We start from the raw sequence: 23,945 nt of genomic DNA, 5'->3' as shown, positions 1-23,945 counted from the left end.
CTTGTTGTTTAAACAGTTTCATGTAATTCAGTTCAGTTCAGTTCCATCACTGAGTCATGTCCGACTCTTTGTGACCCCATGAACCACAGCAGGCCAGGCCTCCCTGTCCAACACCAGCTCCCAGAGTCCATCCAAACCCATGTCCATTGAGTCAGTGATGCCATCCAACCATCTCATCCCCTGTCATCCCCTTCTCCTCCTGCCCTCAATCTTCCCCAGCATCAGGTCTTTTCAAATGAGTCAGCTCTTCACATCAGGTGGCCAAAGTATTGGAGTTTCAGCTTCAACATCATTCCTTCCAATAAATACCCAGGACTGATCTCCTTTAGGATGGACTGGTTGGATCTCCTTGCAGTCCAAGGGACTCTCAAGAGTCTTCTCCAACACCACCGTTCAAAAGCATCAATTCTTCGGCGCTCAGCTTTCTTTATAGTCCAACTCTCACATCCATACACGACCACTGGAAAAACCATAGCCTTGACTAGACGGACCTTTGTTGACAAAGTAATGTCTCTGCTTTTTAATATTCTGTCTAGATTGGTCATAACTTTCCTTCCAAGGAGTAAGCGTCTTTTAATTTCATGGCTGCAGTCACCATCTGCAGTGATTTCAGAGCCCAGAAAAATAAAATCAGCCACTGTTCCCACTGTTTCCCCATCTATTTCCCATGAAGCGGTGGGACCAGATGCCATGATCTTAGTTTTCTGAACGTTGAGCTTTAAGCCAACTTTTTCACTCTCCTCTTTCACTTTCATCAAGAGGCTCTTTAGTTATTCTTCACTTTCTGCTATAAGGGTGGTATCATCTGCATATCTGAGGTTATTGATATTTCTCCCAGCAATCTTGATTCCAGTTTGTGCTTCTTCCAGCCCAGCGTTTCTCATGATGTATTCTGCATATAAGTTAAATAAGCAGGGCGACAGTATACAGCCTTGACATACTCCTTTTCCTGTTTGGAACCAGTCTGTTGTTCCATGTCCCGTTCTAACTGTTGTTTCCTGACCTGCATGCAGGTTTCTCAAGAGGCTGGTCAGGTGGTCTGGTATTCCCATCCCTTTCAGAATTTTCCACAGTTTATTGTGATCCACACAGTCAAAGGCTTTGGCATAGTCAATAAAGCAGAAATAGATGTTTTTCTGCAACTGTCTTGCTTTTTTGATGATCCAAAAAGACATTATCAATTTGATCTCTGGTTCCTCTGCTTTTTTAAAACCAGCTTGAACATCTGGAATTTCATGGTTCACGTATTGCTGAAGCCTCGCTTGCAGAATTTTAAGCATTACTTTACTGGCATGTGAGATGAGTGCATTTGTGGAGTACTTTGAGCATTGTTTGGCATTCCCTTTCTTTGGGATTGGAATGAAAACTGACCTTTTCCAGTCCTGTGGCCACTGCTGAGTTTTCCAAATTTGCTGGCATATTGAGTGCAGCACTTTCACAGCATCATCTTTCAGGATTTGAAATAGCTCAACTGGTATTCCATCACCTCCACTAGCTTTGTTTGTAGTGATGCTTCCTAAGGCCCACTTGACTTCACATCTCATGATGTCTGGCTCTAGGTGAGTGATCACACCATCATGATTATCTGGGTCATGAAGATCTTTTTTGTACAGTTCTTCTGTGTATTCTTGCCACCTCTTCTTAATATCATCTGCTTCTGTTAGGTCCCTACCATTTCTGTCCTTTCTTGTGCCCATCTTTTCATGAAATATTCCCTTGGAATCTCTAATTTTCTTGAAGAGATCCCTAGTCTTTCCATTCTGTTGTTTTCCTCTATTTCTTTGCATTGACCGCTGAGGAAGGCTTTCTTATCTCTCCTTGCTAATCTTTGGAACTCTGCATTCAAATGTGTATATCTTTCCCTTTCTCCTTTGCTTCTGGCTTCCCTTCTTTTCACAACTATTTGTAAGGCCTCCTCAGACAGACATTTTGCTTTTTTGCATTTATTTTTCTTGGGGATGATCTTGATTCCTGTCTCTTTTACAATGTCACGAACCTCCATCCATAGTTCATCAGGCACTCTGTCTATCAGATCTAGTCCCTTAAATCTATTTCTCACTTCCCCTGTACAGTCATAAGGGATTTGATTTAGGTCATAACTGAATGGTCTATCATGGGCATCACTAAATGGTTGACATTGAAATCAGATTGATTATATTCTTTGAAGCCAAAGATGGAGAAGCTCTATACAGTCAGCAAAAACAAGACTGGGAGCTGACTGTGGCTCGGATCATGAACTCCTTATTGCCAAATTCATGTAGTTCAGACATTTCCTAATATCTTGTATGACTTCCTCTTTAACCATTAATTAATTAGATGTTGGTTGAGAGTTTTGTTCAAGGCTTCTATAACCTTAGTGATTTTCTGTCAATTAATAGAGTAGTTTGGTAATCCCAACTATAATTAGTTTTATTAAATTCTCCTTGTAATTCTGTCAGTGTTTGCCCATGTATTTAGAAGCTTTGTTATTAGGCACATAAATGTTTAGGAGTGTCCACCTTTTTAACATTAGGTGACAGCCCTCTGCGCATTAAAACTGCGTGTGATATTAGCATAGGAACTTAAGTGTTCTTTTGATTAATGTAAGAATTTTTATTAGTATTTTTCATTTTCTTTTGTCTCTCTGCATCTTTAAAGTGTGTTTTTTTTTGGCATTAGTGTATCATTGGCTTATTTTATTCCAGTCTAACAGTTTCTGCCTTTTTTTCCCACATCTAGTTAAGGTGCTTGATCTTCACTTTCATCAAGATAAAGAATACAATTAGAGTAACTGTTTTAATACTGCTGTCTACTAATTCAACCATCTATGTCATTTCTGGCTATTTTTTTAATTATTCTTCTTACTCCTCATTATGAATTTTATTTTCTTGCCAGTTATCATGCTTAATTGGACCCCAGACATTGTGAATCTTAATTTAGAGGATGCTAGATACTTTTGTATTCCCCCAAATATTTTTTGTATGCTGTTAAACTTCTTGGGACAGTTTGATCCTTACAGATACTACTTTCTAAGACTTCATGAAGAGCAAGTCAAGTTGGAACCTCAGTTGAGCTTTTAAGTAGCTCATTTATTTGCAGGTTTGTGGATCTGATGCTCTGAATTCTGTCCACTGAGCCATGAAGGTGTCTGTTCTCACTGGTGGGAGCAGGTATTCTGCTCAGCCATGCGAGTGTCTGGGCACTTTTGCCTCCAATCCCTTAGTAATTCTTCCATTAGCCTTGGTCATTTTCTTACATACATGCACTAGTAAGCACTCCCCCATGTTCAGGAGGGGCTCTGCAGGTCTCTGGAGCCCTGGCTCCCTTGTAAACTTCAGCCTCCCTGACATGTGGGTTCTCATCTCTGCCTCCTCAACTCAGGAAGACTATCAGTCTCACCCTGGGTTTCCACTCCTACACCTGGGATCCCTGCCCTCTCCAGGGAATCTGCTGGGGAGGATTTAAGGACTCTCACTTGATTCCTATCCCTCAGAATCATGATCCGACAATGACTGATGCCCAAGGCTTTAAAAGTCATTTAAAGCAATAACAAATTTTGACTTTTTTTTTCAAATTTCATTAAACACTGTTACTCCAACTTAGCCAAAGAAATATTGTAGTGAGATTATTTTTTTTTAATTTAAATTAATGAAATGAACAGTGACTAAGAAAGAGTTTAGAATTGTTTTCTAGGGTCACTTTAATTAAGTTTTGTTAACCACCCCTCATTGTGTTTAATATAATATTTAACTTTTGGAACAGATTGTATTATCCTTGTTACATGGTCATCATGTGTTAGAGAGTAAACAGGAGCAGCATTTGGCATAAGACAGAGGTCATTTCAGTCAGTTCTTGAGTGGTTGCTGGCATCTTTGCTCTCGTCAACATGATAATCTGCGAGGGCTTGTAGTAATGTTTGTTTCAGTATCTTTTTCTTTACCTTATAGAAATACTGAGACACTTGCAAGTGGCTGAACATCCATTTGCTGAGTGTAAAGTTTACTTTTGAGAAGAATAAAGATGATCATAAAAATTGTATATCTGCTTGTGTCTTTTTTGGGAGAATCTGGGATCCACCATGTGGTAGGAGTATATGTAAATTTACCTGAAAAAAGTCATGTACATGCAAGTTTCTGTTCAGTAATTCAGTAATAATGGAAAGTTCCCCTGGTGTTATTACTTATTGCTATGCTTGTTTTGTATGTCAATCACTTATGCTTAATTTTCAACTGTGGATATTACCAGGCATATTCTTCCATGATTGCTTCTCAGCTTGACTCCCAGGCTCTCTGATCTTGATTTTAACTTTTTGGCTATTTTTCCATTTTGTTTAATAATTAACCCCCTCCTCCCATTAACTTTGGTATTTCAGCAGATTTATGTCTGGCCCCCAGTTATTTTTCTTTTATATCCCCTCCATTGTTACTCTCTAAATTAGAGAGGAAACTTGGCATTTTTCTGGTCCTCCCCTCTTTTCTTGCTGACTCTAGGGTTCATTCATGGAGTTGCTAAAGAGAGAATGACAAGACACTCACGTTCACAAGTAAACTTACTCTACCACATCCGTGGCCTTCATGGCCTCTCTTCCTGGGTCACCATCATAAATTCTTCTTGTGGCTGTTTCTTCCTCAGTAGTTCATTCTTAGTTCCTTGGTCCTAGATTTACAGTCATTTATATCTAGATTGGAGAAGGAAATGGCAACCCACTCCAGTGTTCTTGCCTGGAGAATCCCAGGGACGGGGAGCCTGGTGGGCTACCGTCTATGGGGTCGCACAGAGTCGGACACGACTGAAGCGACTTAGCAGCAGCAGCAGCAGCATATCTAGATTGATGCCTGTGCTGTTTGGGGTGGTAAAGGTCCAACTGCTCATAGATACAGGTTAGTGAAGTGAAGACAACTTCTCCTTTAAAGATATATACCCGTGAAAGATCAACCAGAAAAATTAAAGACCGTGAGCTCATCCCAGGGGTCACCTGACCGTACATGCTTCCTTGCATTCCCCACAGTTATTTCACACAGCATCATTTTGCAACAAGCATTTTTGTGTTCTCATTTCTTACAGGCTTATAATGTCTTAAAACTGCTATTCAAAATCTTTTTAAAATCCAGCCCCTAGATTTCAAATCCATCTGCCATCTGGTCTTTTTGCTTGTGTTAACTTTGTTACCCAGTCCCGCCTAGTCCCTTTGTCCCATCCTGCAAATTTACCTGACAGCTTGAAATATATTTTTTAAAAGCTATGTTATAATTTTGCCTTCAGTTTTACATGGGGAAATATCGTAACGCTCCCCAATCCTTATATTCCTGTTACTATTATCAAACAAAGCTCTACTGAGAACATGGCTGATTTAATGGCATTTTATCATTTTTCTTGCTTTTTGCAATGACAGCAGTTTCTTGTAGTTTACTGTAGTGCTGAAGAGCAGAAATTCTGGATCCATCATGTGCAAACCCTATCACCAGTACTCGCCAGCTGTGTGGCCGTGAGAAGGTTGCTTAACCTTTCTGTGCTACAGTACCTTCCTCTATGAAAGGGGATAATAATGGTACTTACTTCATATATACTGTTAATATATGTAAACCACTTAAAACAGTGTCTAGCGCATCACATGTGCTGTGTGTAACTGATTATTACTAAAATAGAGCAAGAATAAGGAAGAATTAACGTGGCTAAAAAGTGGAGTGTCTTTCTCTTTTGCTTCCCCTTTTAATGACTGTGTTCTTACTTTAATGACAACATTGACTCTAGCCGACTTTTTCTGGTTTTATTGTTTCTGAAATTGGTATTTATCAGAACCCCTGCATACTTTTAAATTTGTTTGATTTCTCTGAAGTCCACGTGGTGCTTTAGAACTGGGAAAGTAAATTTGAAATTGCTAATATATCTATTGAGTGCTTCCTCTGTTCCATGTGCCCAGCTAGCTATTGATTCTGCTTTACATCATATATGTGTCCTAACACACCCATTACTAGGTTTTGTTTTTCATTCCTCTCATCAAGACATAGAGACTGAGACTTTGTCCAACCTTATAGGTGTGTTTCTGGAGTAGAAACATGCATTTTTCTGACACTGATTCCCATAACCCACCATGCTGGGTCCTTTTCTATAGCCATTTGCCAGAACTGCATCCTTTCTTTAAAAATAATCTTTCTGTATTAATTTGGCCAAACCTTACCGCTTTCCACCTTGAAGTCTGCTTAGAATTCACTCCTCTTTGAGTTCTTCTCATCCAGAGCCTGTAAATTTTCAGGAATAATATCTTCACAGCATGTCCCCCACATGTGGTTCATCACATGGACAAGGAGAGCTTGGCAGTGGATACATTAAATGGTTGCTCCCGCTACTTGAGGACCCCTCCTTGCTCTTGGTGCGTATCTGCTCTCTCTGCACCTTCTTGTCCCACCAAATGGCCATGGCTCAGAGAATCGGTGCAGAGGGTAAATGGCAGGTTTCAAGACTTGAACATCTGACTTCTAAAAGTGTTTCTGAATATGAGTATAATCAGGTGGTTCGAATCCTTCCCGAAGGTCGCAGGAGGGAGTTCAGGACAAGCAATCTGTGGACAAACACACCACATACCGTTGGTTTTTATTTTCAGGGTTGTGTGTCAGGTGGGTATTTGGAGTTTTATTTCCTTAAGCTCCAGTGAGACTCCAGGAAAGATAGAGTGTAAACAAATTGTCTGACATACACCCTGGGGGACCCAGTTTCCACATGAACACACCTAATGAAATTTCCTTAATTGTGCACATCCTGCTAAAAATGCTGCTGTGCCTGATGAATTGCAGGCTTCTGTTCACCAGCCTTTTATCCTGTTTTGTGATGAATATAAATACTGTATTTTTAGTTGCAAGTTTCCATGTGTCTTCTGAAATGGGATTTGATATGGCATCCATTTAATGATTGAAATGCTTAGGTCTAAGGCTTAATGTGAGAGCCTCACGAAGTCACTGACTTGTGACCGTTTGTACTCGCCAAAGCAGAAGTATTGTAGAGGGGATTTCCATGAGTGTAATTGGAATGACAGCCTAGGTTTCAGGCCCCGGGTGTGCAGACTTGGCTCCATGGGGTCCGATGGATGGAAGCCTGCCAAAAGAGGAAAGAGCCGTGCCCAGGGCTCCTTTTAGCGTTCTTTCACGTTGACAAGTGTCTGCACCAGGTGCCCCATCCCACCTCCCTAGTAGGAATGCCATTCTTGAAGCATCTGCAAGAGGGTGCACATGACTTCAAGGAATGATTAAAGCAAACTAAATGGAGAGTCCAAGTCAGCTCAGTAACATTTACTAAATACTTAATGTGTCCTCATTGCTCCGGGAGACACCAGAGACATTTGGTATCTTCAGGGAAACTGGCTCAAAAATTAGTTCAAATGAAATTGGCAGAAATGACAACAGAGTTGAATTTATTTATTTTAAATTAGTTTTTCCCAGCCACTGGATTTCATATCTTGGCATTGTCTGCATGCCTGAGCTGTATATCTTGGTGTAGACCTATTATAATTTGTGTCCATTTTTCACAATTTAAGATATTTTTGTAATGTTTTAATGAAACGACTGATGCTTTTGTAATATTACGGGCATGTTTTCATTTATGTGTTTGTTTGCAACTAGAAGTAAATGTTTTAAATCATCCTTAATAATTTCTATTCACTCTTTGACACTATTCACATTAAAATGTTAATACTTTTTTCCTAAAATAAGATCGATTGAAATAAAAATTCTCATTCTGAACAAGGGAGAAAAATGCCAAAAGCATTCACATTAGTATATCTCCCCAAACCCCCTTTCCTTTTCTCTCTCCATTTGTGATACAGTTTCAGCCAGCCCAGGTCTCACGACTGTCTCTGATTGTAACAACCCTAAGTTAGGCTGGCTGACAGATATCCCAGGGCATAAAATAAAGTGATTCTCCAAGATAGAATTGGAAATTTTCTGCCTTTGAAAGTCATAGACAAATTCCAAAAAGTTAAAATTGTTTTTAAACAACATTTTAAAAATAGACTTATTGCCTTTGGGATAGTGAATGCAGGCTTAAAAACAGAATTTCTTTTTTATAAAAGACAACAAAGATGGTTATAGATTATACTGAATTATTTTCTATTATGTTATCAAACAGTTTTTTGAAGGCTATTTTCAGAAATTATTTTCTAAAAACTAGAGGTGTGCAAACTTTGACTATGTAAGTAGTAATTTCACAAGCATGTTAATAACATTAAACATTTAAACTATGGCATTTGTTTTGTGTTTCTAAATAGCTTAGTTCATATGTATTTAAATTATATAAAAATAAAATTAATCTTTGAAATAAATGAAATTTCGTCCCCATTTACTGGTAAAGATCTGTTTATCTCTCAGCCTACAAACAAAGAAAAAAGAAAAACTTCTTTGTATTTTATATATATATATTGCAAAGTATGCTCCTATACTAATGCAAAAAAAAAAAAAAAAGGATACAGAAGTAGAACAGTTTTGTTCATTTGGAAGTATTTTTTTATTTGTAAATCATTTCTTTTTTAAATAGTAGGATCCTTTGCTTATTTGAATTCTACATCATAGCAGCTAATTTACAGATGATATGCTAAATATAACCAGAAATATGGCAACAATAGCCAACAATTCTCCACTTTGTCTATTCAGTCAAGTTCAAAATTGCGTTCTATGAGTATGAAACAGCATCATGTCCATGTGGTTGGAAAGCAGCTGAATTAAACAGAGAGTGCTGTCAGTGGGAACAGTGAGAAGGCCAGGCAAGACCGGAACCAGGGCTGCCTTGTTGAAACACAGATGAAGACAGTGCCTGCTTTGTCAGAGCCTACACCTGAAACTTTGTTGTCAGTCAGTTGCTCTAAATGCATAGAGCCTTACAGATGGCCGGGAATATAATAGCAGTACAATGTTTATGAAAGTCTGATAGATTAGCAAATGAGATTTTTAATTTATTCTTTAATTCAGTTATTTATCCATCAAACACTGATTGAACATTTATTACTGGTGTGTGTCAGGCAGTGCTGGTCTCGGGGAATAAGGAAAAATATAGCATGCATATCCATTCATGTGCTTCTGTTAACGATTTTTTCAGCTATCTATATTCTGTTATATTATCTAATTGCTAATTCTATAGGATTGTAGAATCTCATTATTAGGAAAATAATCTAGGCATCATATAGAAAATTGAATCTAAGCAGAACTGTATTTTTTCCTCTTAACAAAATCCACTTAATTATATATCATATATATGTGTGTGTGTGTATGTGTGTGTGTATATATCTATATCTATCTATCTATCTATATATATATATAGAAGGAAATGACAACCCACTCCAGTATTCTTGCCTGGAGAATCCCATGGACAGAGGCATCTGATGGACTATAGTCCATCGGGTTGCACAGAATTAGATACAACTGAGTGTGCATGCATACACATATATTTTTACAGGAGAACAAAATTGTAGATTTTATACAACATGAATCCATTTCGCTACTTGCATTTTAGGCAAAATTAAGATAGCTAGATTTGATAACTTAAGTAATTCAAATGAGGTCTATGTTTTGTGATATAGACTGATGTCAGTAGAAAATCTTCCTTTAACTTATGTTTCTTTCTCTTTTGTTTTTCTTCCCAATAGTTTTACCCAGCCACACATGTGGAAATCCTGGGGAAATCCTGAAGGGAGTCCTCCACGGGACACGATTCAACATAGGAGACAAGATCCGATATAGCTGTCTCTCTGGCTACGTCTTGGAGGGCCACGCCATCCTGACCTGCATCGTCAGCCCCGGGAACGGGGCCTCCTGGGACTTCCCAGCCCCATTCTGCAGAGGTAAGTGCCCGGGTGGGGAGGGCGTGATGTGCTCCCACCTGGATTGAACAAGTGACTTTGGAAATGATGTTGGGAAAATTTCCACTTAGCAAAAGCAAGATACGGCATGCTGAGTCTTTCCATGTCAGTTTGTTCTGTTCCCAATAGCGATATTATAAGTTACCTAAGAAACCACATTGTTGTTCATTCGCTAAGCCAGGTTCGACTCTCTGCGACCACGTGGACTGCAGCATGTCAGGCTTCCCTGTCCTACACTGTCTCCTAGAGTTTGCTCAAACTTATGTCCATTGGGTCGGTGATATCATCCAAATATCTCACCTCTGTCACCTCCTTCTCTTCCTGCCCTCAATCTTTCCCAGCATCACCATCTATTCCAGTGAGTTGGTTCTTTGCATCAGGTGACCAAGTATTGGAGCTGCAGCACCAGTCCTTCCATTGAATATTTAGGGTTGATTTTCTTTAGGATTGACTGGTTGGATCTAACTTGCTGTCCAAGGGACTCTCAGGAGTCTTCTCCAACACCACAGTTCAAAAGCATCAATTCTCTGGCGCTCAGCCTTCTTTATGGTCCAGCTCTCACACCTGTACATGACTATTGGAAAAGTCATAACTTTGACTATACGGATCTTTGTCAGCAAAGTGAGATCTTTGCTTTTTAATAAGCTGTCTAGTTTTGTCATAGCTTTCCTTCTAAGGAGCAAGTGTCTTTTAATTTCATGGCTGCAGTCACTGTCTGGAGTGATTTTGAATCCCCCCAAAATAAAATTTGTCACTGATTCCATGAAGTGATGGTATCAGATGCCATGATGCCATTTAGTGTTTTGAATGTTGAGTTTTAGGCCAGACTTTTTACTCTCCTTTTTTGCCCTCATCAAGAAAACATGATGACTGGACCCTATAAAGTCAGTAACAAATACAGATGCATTCTTTAAATACCAAGTTTTCTTCATCCTATTTCTGAAATTCTGTGGAATTCTGCACATTTTAATTACTTCTCATAGCAGTCTAAGATTTAGTATACATTTTTTTTTTTTTGGTCTTCTTTGAAGTTTCTTTCTTTTTTTTTTTTTAATCTTTTTTCTCATTAAGAATGGCAGATGTTCCTTGATAATTAAATTATATCACAGAAAGGCTCTTTCAAAACTCTTATTTGGAGACACCATAGAGGAATGCTCTAGTCCAAGTGTTCCTCTTCATGGTTTGGTACAAGGTTGGACTCAGTTTCTTTTTTAGAAACCTTTGATTTTCAGCCTTTTCTGTGATGTTATTTTCGTGATCCAGTAACTTTAGGAAAGAACATACTTTCACTCTTAGGTTTTGACTTTTCTAAGAAAAACTCACCTTATGATGTCAAAAATAATAGTGTAGCTTACATTTGTGTGTGTGCTCAGTTGTGTGACTCTTTGCAACCCCATGGACAGCAGCCCACCTAACTTAACATTTACTGATTTCTTAATGTAATTCAGAAAGTTTTTGGAGTGTTTTAACTGAATCATATCACTAAATTCTCATAAGACCTCAGTGAAATAATGAATGTTCATGCTCATTTCACAGATGAAGAAGCACAATTTTAATTTTCCAAAGTTTCCAAAGATAGTACATGATGAGTTAAAACTCAAATTTATGACTGCCTTTTCAAAATTGAAGTGTGTTTGATATAAAATATTATGTTAGTTTCCAGTGTACAGCAAAGGGATTCAGTTATATCTATTTGTATATATTATACATTTTTATTCTTTTTCCATTATAGTTTATTACAAGAACCATGTCTGACTTTTTTTTTTTTTTAACTTTACAATATTGTATTGGTTTTGCCGTATATCGACATGAATCCACCACAGGTATACATGTGTTCCCCATCCTGAACCCTCCTCCCTCCTCCCTCCCCATAACATCCCTCTGGGTTGTCCCAGTGCACCAGCCCCAAGCATCCAGTATTGTGCATCGAAACTGGACTGGCAACTCGTTTTATATATGATATTATACATGTTTCAATGCCCTTCTCCCAAATCATCTCACCCTCTCCCTCTCCCACGGAGTCCAAAAGACTGTTCTATGCATCAGTGTCTCTTTTGCTCTCTCATATACAGGATTATTGTTACCATCTTTCTAAATTCCATATATATGCGTTAGTATACTGTATTGGTGTTTTTCTTTCTGGCTTATTTCACTCTGTATAATAGGCTCCAGTTTCATCCACCTCATTAGAACTGATTCAAATGTATTCTTTTTAATGGCTGAGTAATATTCCATTGTGCATATGTACCACAGCTTTCTTATCCATTCATCTGCTGATGGACATCTAGGTTGCTTCCATGTCCTGGCTATTATAAACAGTGCTGCAATGAACACTGGGGTACATGTGTCTCTTTCAATTCTGGTTTCCTCAGTGTATATGCCCAGCAGTGGGATTGCTGGATCATAAGGCAGTTCTATTTCCAGTTTTTTAAGGAATCTCCACACTGTTCTCCATAGTGGCTGTACTAGTTTGCATTCCCACCAACAGTGTAAGAGGGCTCCCTGCTCTCCACACCCTCTCCAGCATTTATTGCTTGTAGAATTTGGATCGCAGCCATTCTGACTGGTGTGAAATGTTACCTCATAGTGGTTTTGATCTGACTTTTTAATCCATATATGTAAGCAGGCAGATTCACAGCCTTAAGTCATCATATCAAAGTGTATCGTTTCCATCAGTATGTTTGTGTTTTAGTGTATGCTATATAATGAATACTTTTGTCTGTTTTAATTAACTTATTTATTTTAATTGGAGGATAATTTCTTTACAATATTGTGGTGGTCTTTGCCATACATTGACACAAATCACCCATGGGTGCACACGTGTCCCCCCATCCTGAACCCCCCTCCCCACCCCATCCTTCTGGGTTGTCCCAGAGCACCAACATTGAGTGCTCTGCTTCATGCATTGAACTTGGACTGGTCAACTATTTTACATATGGTAATATACATGTTTCTATGTTATTCTCTCAAATAATCCCACCCTTGCCATCTCCCACATAATCCAAAAGTCTGTTCTTTATATCTGTGTCTCTTTTGCTGCCTTATATATAGGATCATTGTTACCATCTTTCTAAATTCCACATATATATGCATTAATATACTGTATTAGTGTTTCTGTTTCTGACTTACTTCACTCTGTATAATAGGCTCCAGTTTCATCTACTGCTCTATAACTGACTCAAATTCATTCTTTTTTATAGCTGAGTGATATTCCATAATGAATACTTTTCTATTTTTTTCATTATCTGGGTAAGGTGTGGCAAGCTCATGAGATGTTTCTGATGTTAATTGTCCTAGGAATAGCATATTGGGGCTTCCCTGGTGGCTCTACAGTAAAGAGTCTGCCTGCAAATGCAGGAGATGGGGGTTTGACCCCTGAGTGGGGAAGATCCCCTGGAGAAGGAAATAACCCATTCCAGTGTTCTTGCCTGGATAATCCCATGGACAGAGGAGCCTGGTGGGCTACAGTCCATAAGGTCACAAAGAGTTGGACAGAACCGAGCAACTAAACAAGTGTCAAGCTACTACTGCTGCTGCTATTACTGCTAATGATACTGGTATTATTACTACTGCCGTCACAATAACTACAGCTGCTTAACTGGTGCATGGTGCTTACTTATTATGAGTGAGGCATTCCTCTTTCCTGTTTAATCTTCATGGTAGGTATTTTATTAAAGAATCATCTTACAAATAAGGCACCTAAGCGTTAGATGGGAAAATAACTTGTTCAAGATATTCCATCTCAGAGTGGTTGGGATTCAGATACACCATGTTCAAACCACCGCTGTGCCCTAGAGGAATTCCTATCATGGGCATCTTATACCTCATCCATCGTTCTTCCTGAAATGCTCATTTCTTTGCATGTTCCTCAGGTCTGTTATCTCTCACGTCTTTTTTCCCATACTGCTATTATTTTCTATCCTTTGTTGTCAAAAGGATGATGCCCTTAAAATCCAGAATCTCCACCCTCATCTTTTCATTGATTTCCCTCGACTCGGTGACCCCATTTGAGGACACTGCTATGTGGGTCTCCTAAATGTACACTTTCTTCCTTCTGTCTCCCCTTGTGCCTCTGAAATTCCCATTAACTCTGTGAAACATCAGAATCACTGTTTTCCCCTGCTCACCACCCTTCCTCCGTTAGACTTTCATGCGTCACCATTCCCTCTCCAACTTTCCCTTTCCAGGCATTGTTTTTCCTTCTCACCCAAACCTCCTTCACGTTGGTTAAATGACTCCATGTCTAGAATGTCTACCTCCACCCTACATTCTCCTCCTTAATTCCACTTCCCACCCCCAACACACACACACACACACACACACACTTCATCATCACCCATTCCTCTCTCAGTCAGACCACCTCAGTGACTCAGTAAGAACTAAGTGCAACCTCTTCAAAGAGCTGCCCCAGTGCCACCTTCCCTTGTCTTTAACTGACTTGTCCACTTTCATCTCTTAGAATTCCATTTGTTCAGTCATTCAGTCATGTCTGATTCTTAGCAACCCCTTGGACTGCAGCACACCAGACTTCCCTGTCCTTCACTGTCTCCTGGAATTTGCTTTTTACTGTCAGAGACATGGATGTTATGCTTTTTTCTCTATCACACGATGCTTTGCTTGGGTTGACTCCCCCAAGGCCAGTTGTGTGCATCTCCCAAGACCTGTGTTCTTCTCACCCCGCTTGCCATCCCCCCAGGGTGACACAGGAAACCAGCAAATGCTACCGAGCAAGGTTTCTTCCCAAAGAGTCCCTTACCAGCTCACCACTGGAAATCCAAACATTCACTTTTTCCTGTTACAAAGTTTTCCCTTTCATCTCCCTTAGAGCCATAAACCTTACTTAGTTGTCAAGTTCACACTTGAGTCCAAATTTTAGTCAGTTTAAAAAAAAAGAATTACTGAAACATTACAACCCATTTTTTAATTGCTGTAAGAAAACACAAGTCCTTTGTCTTTAGCATTTATTTCATTGGTATTTTATATTTTAATCTATATCTTAAGAGTATTTCCTCAATGAGTTTTTAACCTGCCAGGAGATCATTTATAGTCATAAAAACTGTGACTGTATCTTGGCCTTCTCTGTGCCTTAAAAGTTACCCTTATCCATAGCCACTTGCCCTTAATGCTGTATTTAACCCCCCATCCCAACATCTAGTTGATAAATAGAAATGTGCTAGGCATCTGATGAGGAGTTATTATAAACAAGAAAATGAAATAGTAAATGTAACAGCAATTATGCCAATTTCCATTTTCCTCATATCTCCCAAGCATTTCCTTCTTAATTGGAGGGTCTTTACTAATTTCACAACTTGTAAACCTCAGAAAGTTAAAGTTGATATAACTTTCAGCTCATAATCTTTTCCTATCTTGTCATCAATTTATTAAATCCCAACTCTATCACAGTGCTTTTTAAATGATCAATCTCTTCTGTATCATAGATTATTAAATTAATGCTTAAATTTTGCTTTTCTAGATGCTTGGGGTCATAACATTTCAATGGGAATTAAGTTTGACATAATTATTTTATGAAACAAATCTGAAAGATACAACACAGTTTGTCATTGATGTTGGTAACTGTATCTTAAAAAAAAAAATCAATGATCTGATTCTTACAAATGTTTAGATGTGGCATATCTGGAAGAGATTAATTTCAGCAATATGGACTTAGATAATTTTCAAAAATATAATTAATGTAATTTCTGCTTCCCCAACATTCTGGTTATTTTGTTCCAGAAATTGCTTGAGGAGTCTTCTTAATAGTGCTACAACAGTACCACCGAATCTCTGCAGTGAGCATTTGCTAGTGTTGAAAAATTTACATTATAGCTCCAAGTGGCAGCATTTACCTGAACAATGGCACTTAAATGTGTGTACCTTTTCTAAAGTCACATGGTGCTCTTTGGAGAAAAAGGATATAACCATGTATTTAGTAAAGTGAATGCATGATGAAGTGGGAGGCCAGCCAGATCTACTTAAAGCCTATCCCCTTCAACAGGAGAGCAGCATCAAGCTGACTTCTTTCAAGGATGAGGACTTGGACCTTCTCCTTCTGGAGATGCCGTGTTTCCATCTTCTTCATTTATCCTTGAGTTTGCACCTAAATCTAATCTAATCTTAAACTAAATCTAATCTAACCTAATCTTTTCTAATCTCCCCTCATTATTGGTTGTTCTCCCAATTATCTCTTCTAGTCTTTACAAAGATGTCCTTTTTCTGTTTGTGCAGTTATGTATATTTAGACGAGAAACAAAAGGGTTTGAAAAGAAAAAAAAAAGAAAAACTACATACATTCAATAATGCATATTCTCAGCTCAGGCAGGGGCTCGCGACTGTTCAACTTGACATGCCTACCCAAGAAAAACTCCAGGTCCTCAGCATTTAGAGGCTCCACTGGTGGCTCAGATGGTAAAGAATCTGCCTGAAATGTGGGAGACCCAGGTTCAATCCATGGGTTGGGAAGATCCTCTGGAGAAGGAAATACCAATCCACTCCAGTATTCTTGCCTGGAGAATTCCACAAACAGATGGGCCTGGTCCATGGAATCACAAAGAGTCAGACACAACTAAGTGACTAACACTTTCTTTCTTTAGTATTTAGGTCAGCGTGGTTTGCTAGAAATATAACGTGATCCAAAAGTGAGAGCCAACTATGTAATCAAAACTTCCTAATAACTACATTGATAAAGTAAAAAAAAAAAAAAAATCTGCTGTGTTTAATTTTAAAAATATACTTTTTTAACCCAACATAGCCCAATTATGATCATTTCAATATGTAATCAATATAAAATATTAATGAAGTAGTTTGCACATTTTTTCCATACTAGTCTTCAAAACCTGGCATGTAATTCAGTTACGACATTTCTCAAGGTTGATAGAACCACATTTCAGGTTCTCGTTAGCTATGTATGCTAGTATCTCCTGTTTCAGAGGGCTTGGACACAGCAAGCAGAGGAATTTTAGTTTTCTTTTTTTCCTTCCACAGCAGTTGCTAATGTATGCAGAGTCCTGGTGCTTTGTGTACATTTTACTCATGATGTAGGTTTCAGTAGACAGCGGTAAGTTTCATGACAAGGACTCACAAGAAAATGGGTCTGAAATATACGAATCTACGCCATTGTCTAATCCCATGGGTGGAGGAGCCTGGTAGGCTGCAGTCCATGGGGTCGCTAAGAGTCGGACACGACTGAGCAACTTCACTTTGACTTTTCACTTTCATGCATTGGAGGAGGAAATGGCAACCCACTCCAGTGTTCTTGCCTGGAGAATCCCATGAACAGGGGAGCCTGGTGGGCTGCTGTCTATGGGGTCGCACAGAGTCATACACGACTGAAGCGACTTAGCAGCAGCAGCAGCAGCACGCCATTGTCTGATTGGAATTCTTCCTTTTAGCTTCTTCGCAGTTACTGAGACAGACTTGAGCTGAATAGCAGCAGACAGGAGAAGTCTATTTTCACAATTACTTTTAAGGCAGAAGATAAGGGTGAGCCTAGTTCTGCATTAATCCAAACAGGTTTCTCAAAAAGAATCTCATTTCAGACGCTGTCTTATTTTGGGAAGAAATGGCACTGGGATCTAATGAACGAAGATTATGGAAAACTTTGAAGGAGAGACTGATTAGCTAGTGGAGTAAGCAGAGAATTGAAAACAGTTTCATGCATGTGTGGCTCAAGATATATAAAGAATACAATTAAGAGAACTCTAGGGAGAAAACAAACTATTAATAGGTTCAGTTCTGAAAGATAGTTGTTACAATCTATGTTACTGTAAGTACATTGGATTCCTGTACCACATGTCTTTCCCATCTGTAAACTACTACATATACTACAGTAAGATATTCACACAACAGCCTAGCTCCAGAGACCACATACCCAATCTCTACACAGTAATGTCAATAGACAAGCAAAGATTTTGGAATGATATTCTCAGCATTAGTATGAAGATGAAATGGCGTATGCAAAACAGCCTGCAAAGTCTTTAAACTGTAAAGAAGGTAAATGGAACGTAGGTGATATAGGATGAAGTTTATGGGCTGTGTGGTGTTATTTTCTCTCTGTCCTCAGTTTTCCTCCCTGTATAATAGTTTCTATTTCCTAGGTCTGTTGGAAAGGTGAAATGAAATACTCCATATAAAATCCTTAAAGAGACATCAACACAGTGAAATTCTATATGTATTAGCTGTTGCAATTACCATCTCGATCTTCTCCCCCTTCCAATCTTGAAAGCAAATTCAGATTTCAGATTTCAGTGACTGGAGACAAATCACAAGAAAAAAAAATTGAAAGTAAATTCATATAAATTATATGATGCTGCTGCTGCTGCTGCTGCTAAGTCGCTTCAGTCATGTCCAACTCTGTGTGACCCCATAGACGGCAGCCCACTAGGCTCCTCTGTCCCTGGGATTCTCCAGGTAAGAATACTGGAGTGGGTTGCCATTTCCTTCTCCAATGCATGAAAGTGAAAAGTGAGTAATACTCCATTGTGTATATGTACCACAGCTTTCTTATCCATTCATCTGCTGATGGACATCTAGGTTGCTTCCATGTCCTGGCTATTATAAACAGTGCTGCGATGAACATTGGGGTACACGTGTCTCTTTCCCTTCTGGTTTCCTCAGTGTGTATGCCCAGCAGTGGGATTGCTGGATCATAAGGCAGTTCTATTTCCAGTTTTTTAAGGAATCTCCACACTGTTCTCCATAGTGGCTGTACTAGTTTGCATTCCCACCAACAGTGTAAGAGGGTTCCCTTTTCTCCACACCCTCTCCAGCATTTATTATTTGTAGACTTTTGGATCGAAGCCATTCTGACTGGTGTGAAATGGTATCTCATAGTGGTTTTGATTTGCATTTCTCTGATAATGAGTGATGTTGAGCATCTTTTCAGCAAAAGAGACACTGATGTATAGAACAGGCTTATGGACTCTGTGGGAGAGGGAGAGGGTGGGAAGATTTGGGAGAATGGCATTGAAACATGTGAAATGTCATGTATGAAACGAGATGCCAGTCCAGGTTCAATGCACGATGCTGGATGCTTGGGGCTGGTGCACTGGGACGACCCAGAGGGATGGTATGGGGAGGGAGGAGGGAGGAGGGTTCAGGATGGGGAACACATGAGAAATAAAGGAATAAAAAATTAAAAAAAAAAAAAAAGTGAAAAGTGAAAGTGAAGTCGCTTAGTCGTGCCTGACTCTTAGCGACCCCATGGACTGCAGCCTACCAGGCTCCTCCATCCATGGGATTTTCCAGGCAAGAGTACTGGAGTGGGGTGCCATTGCCTTCTCCAAATTATCTTAATGCTACTGGCTCCTAAGCAAATGTTTTTTATGCTTTATTGGAGTTCTTTAGAATAAAAAAGAGAGACTACCAGGCTCATTTAAGAAGAAAAAATGAATAGAGATTCAGAAAAGGAGTGAGCACCTACTGAAGGGTGAGTCTATGTCAGAACAGGCCATTGTGTTCACATGTAACTATGTGGATTGCAATAATGAGACAAAAATCACATATCCAGCATGCATGGAGATATATACGAGTATATAAATAGCATGATGGTATCGAAAATATAGATGTAGTAATAGTCAGATGGAGATTATATCTAGATTCATTTTTCTTAAGGGTCTAATAAATCAGGTTCAAAGTATTTTTAATAAGGTTTGACATAAAACAGCAAAGTTCTATAAAGCAATTATCCTTCAATAAAAAATTAATTAAAAAAAAAGAAGACAAGTCGCTTCAGTCATGTCTGACTTTCTGTGACCCCATGGACTGTAAGCCACTAGGCTTCTATATCCATGGGATTCTCCAAGCAAGAATACTTGAGTGGTTGCCATGCTCTCCTCCAAGGGATCTTCTCAACCCAGGGATGGAACCCATGTCTCCTCCATCTCCTGCATTGACAGGTGGGCTATTTACCACTAGTGCCACCTGGGAAGCCCCAGAGGAATACATAGGTTAGTATCAATTATCAAATGATAAGACATTTCTGCTTGGTCATTCAAAATGTAGATTTTTAAGAAAAAGATGTGATAACAATTAAACCTATATCAGTAATCGAACATCAGGTATCATTCAAATGCTTTACAAATATCTTGTATTTAATGTTCACCAGGACCCCGGCTTCCCTGGTTTCTCATATGGTAAAGAATCTGTCAGCAATGCAGGAGAACTGGGTTCAATCCCTGGGTCAGGATGATCCCCTGGAGAAGGGAATGGCAACCCTCTCCAGTATTCTTGCCTGGAGAATCCCACGGACAGAGAAGCCTGGAGGGTACAGTCCATGGGATCACAAACAGTCAGACATGACTGAGCTACTAACATTTTCACTTTCTTTCATATCCCTGCAAGTTAGGTGTCCTCCTTGGTCTTGTTTTTCATGCAAAGAGTTTCGGGCACAGAGGCATGAGGTCACATAGTGGTAAGTGGGAGAGGCTGAACTGTGACCTGGGATCTTATTCTATCAGTCCCTACAATGCTCGGCCTGTTCCCTTTCAATTTAAAAGAAAGAATAAAAATAGGTTTCTTTAAAGAAGAGACCTATGCTTTCATTGGAGCACAAATTTTTGAAATGGGATTGAGCAAACAGATATTTTCCTCCTGACAAATTATTCCCCGATCCCCGAGGAGCCTGGGAAGGGGAGAGGAGAACGTGGTCCCTGCTCCGGGGAAAGCCGTGTGCCACCCGGTTTTCTCCTCAGGGGAGGGACGTTGCTGGGCCCCGCACCCTCCTGCTTCTCCGCCTGCTCCTTGTGCGGTGCGTGTGGAGGTATCTGGCCGGCCTGCAGGCCCCCCTTGGGGATTACGAGCCTCAGAGGAGAAGCACAAAGGCAGGCCAACAGCAGCAGGGAGACGTGACCGCCCGTCCCCGTGTTGTGGTGGACGCTGCGGCTGTGGCGGCTTTCTGTGAGCTCGGTGGGGTGACACCAGCCACAGCCTTGGGGCTCTCAGATGAACTCGATGTATCAGCGCAGCTCACGGGAGCCTCACGCCCACAGAGGGATGCTTGGCTGGAGGACCTTTCTCATATTTTACTCTGAAGGCTAGATGTGATTGGCTACAGCTGTTTCTTTATAGAGTTGGTCAGTCTTGGAGAAAAGGAGGTGGGTGGGCAGGGGTCTGCTCCCAGCCAGATAGTCCTCCTTTTGGAAAAGGCTCTCTTTGCATTCGGTTGATCCTCTCTCCCCTCTCTCCACTGCAGCCCTAAATACCCCCTACCCCCAACTTGTCCTCCCAGGAACCCTTGTTTAGGGGCAGAAAGGTGAGGCCTAGAGGATGCTGCTGGGCACGGGTATCCCAGTACCTGCAGCCAGGGGTTCTCTGGCTCCAGGTGAAGTGGACTTAGACACTTGAGGCAGGAAATGAACCACCTGACCCTTGGCTGGTTGATCATCCTTCCCTCCTTATTTTCCATTTTCAGCCAGCAGAGTCTTTTTTCGCCCACTAAGAATTATTTCAGGAAAAGCCACAGGGAAGTGTAGGCATGGCTCAGCATTTTATTTAGATCACACACCTCTGTGGCAGGTTTGTGTTAGGAACTTGGCGTGCATTAGTTGATCTTATCCTGTCCGGAAGTGTTCAAGTTTAATATTAATCCTCAGAACTTGCAGGTAAGGAACCTAAGCCTGTGTGATGTGAGGCATGTTGTCCAGAGCTGCAGAGACGGTGGGTGCAAAGGCAGGTCTCACACAGCGCCTCCTGCTTGGGGCAGTTAAGGACAGGTGTGTTTGCTTTTTCTATTTCACTCTGTTGAGAAGCATGACCTGCAAACCACTGAAAAATAGCTGTAAATGAATTATTAGCAGAGTCTATAGCTATTTACTCACTGAGGCTGTCACCTTGTCTCTCTGTCTCAACACATGCATTTAAGATAAATATTCACTGAAAAGTGTCAAAACCCATTGTCACTGTTACGTGATAGTTGGAAAGAGTACAGGATGTGGCAGCTGTTTTGCTTGTTTTAGAGAGTTGACGGATTTTATCCGTTTCAGGACAGTTGTATTTCCTTGGAACAATTAATGATAGCAAGCAGAGATGCCATGAAATAAAGTGCCAGGAGAAGTCTTAGCAATACCCTTAATAAAACATGCTAAATAATGGATGCCATGTTTCATGTAAAGTTGCCTAAAGCTTCAAATTTCTTTAATTGATAAGCCTTACATAATGTGACTGGAAATGACAACATGTCACTTGCCAGTGCCTTATGAAATGTCACTCAAGGTTTTTAATTGCAGATATCGTGCCACTGATGGGGAAGAGAAACTCTGGGAGAAGATACAGCTGGAGGGAGGCAGGGAGGGAGAGGAGTCATGCTTTTTCGTGGGTGTCAAACTCTGTGATATTTAAAACACAGCTGTGTTTTTATCAGTTACGTTACAGAGGTAATATTGTAAAAATGAATCTTAAATGATTAATCATGTCAGGACCAAGCATTGCAAAATAAGGTTGAATGGGATAGTCTTCATTTAAGAAACACAGCTCTGTATTAAGTGTGGACAGCTTTGGGGAGTTTAGTTTTCAGCACTTATCTATGTATACCAGGTAATAAACAACCCTAAGTCTCACCAATTGTTTTTAAATGTTGAAAATATATGTCAGTGTTATTATAGTAAATCTGGTGTGCATGCTTTGCATTTCACAAGGCTACAGGGCTTTCTGATAAGCACTTTTTTGTAATATTATCTCTCTGAATGCAATCTAACATTTTAAAGCATAATCGTAAGTGCCTGTATACCAGTTATTTTGAGGCCCAAGTTGCAGTATTTTTCCAAGATTTTTTCTCATGTAAATACCATCTTAGGTTGTAGGACTGAAGCTGTCTAGTGACCAAATTAATACTTCCCAAGGAAATGCCATTCCTTGTGATGGGCAGTGATGGAAGTGTTTGCTAGCAAGGACCCTGTTTTCTTACTAGCTAAGACATCCTGGACAAGCTGTGTGCAAAGCCTCTGCCTGTGAATCTGTTGAATTGGATTCATGCTCCTTTTTTTTTTTTTTTTAAGTTTAATAGCGTTGATTCACAATGTTGTGTTAGTTTCAGGTGTACAACAAAGTGATTCAGTGTGGAATATGTGCATATATGTGTGTGTATGTGTGTATCTAGATTAATTTAAATCTCATGGGACTGGTAAAGAGTAAATGAGATTCTGGAAGTACTCACTATCAATAATGGCCATTATTATTGAAATCATTATTGCTGACAAGCTAGAATGGAACAAAGGTGGAAACCAAAGGAAAGCAGTTCATCCTCTGAAACTCTCAGAGGCTAAAATCGTAGAACACAGTACATTTTGGTTTTATTTTTAAGATTGGTATTAAGTGATGAACATTTCAGTTTTAATTGACAGCATTTTCTTCTCAATATCCTCAATATTATACAAATTAATAGTTCTCTCTTTCCCCATAATTGAGCATAATGAGTGTTTCCAGTATTTGCTTCTACACATAATGCTATAATTAGTGTCTCTGTATATATAGCATTGCCTTTGTTTCTTCTGTTTAATTATTTCCTAAGGAAAGAATTCTTGGGATGTTATTTATGCTTTGCAAACTTGCTGAGCAAATTTCCATGCCACACATATTTTTACTACAATTACTCTTGGATTTGATGTTCGCATTTCCTTTTAATTTGCTGAGGATTTAATAGCATGAAAATGATGCCCCAAAGTTGGTTTTTTTTATTTTTTTATTTTTTTTATTTCCAGTAGACTATGCCTGCTGTCTATTTGTGTTTGTTCATTTAAGAAACATTTATGCAGGACAGACAAGATGTCAGATATATTTAACAGTCAGGTCAGTAGACTCTTTCTGTCAAGGGCCATAAAGTAAATGTTTCATGTATTTCAAGCCATATGGTCTGTGTTTCAGCTACTGTAGTCAGTAATTTTAGAGCAGAAGTCTCCAGTGACTACCTAAACAAACAGGCATGAGTGTTTCTACACGCATCCTGGGGTCTATTTACAATAATAGATACCAGGCTGCATGCAGCCCATAAGCTGTAGTCTGCTTACATAAGTTCTTCGCTGGGGCTACAAAGTGAACAAAACAAGAAAAGCCCCAACTGCCATATCTTTGTGGGGAGAAGTGAAAGTCACTCAGTCGTGTCCAAATCTTTGTGACCCCATGGACTAGAATTCTC

General features: G+C 39.6%; 1 protein-coding gene across 1 annotated transcript in view; it reads left to right on the top strand.

Moving 5' to 3' along the window:
• Nucleotides 1–23,945, top strand: part of CSMD1 (CUB and Sushi multiple domains 1) — a 2,072,278-nt gene that overhangs the window by 995,479 nt on the left and 1,052,854 nt on the right. Inside the window, exon 4 of the mRNA XM_061404066.1 lies at nucleotides 9,608–9,802. Within this exon, the coding sequence (XP_061260050.1) occupies nucleotides 9,608–9,802 (195 nt within the window). The remainder of the gene's footprint in view (nucleotides 1–9,607; nucleotides 9,803–23,945) is intronic.

This window comes from Bos javanicus, chromosome 27 (assembly GCF_032452875.1).
Source record: "Bos javanicus breed banteng chromosome 27, ARS-OSU_banteng_1.0, whole genome shotgun sequence".
NCBI lineage: Eukaryota > Metazoa > Chordata > Mammalia > Artiodactyla > Bovidae > Bos > Bos javanicus.
This window is presented reverse-complemented; position numbering and strand designations above follow the sequence as displayed.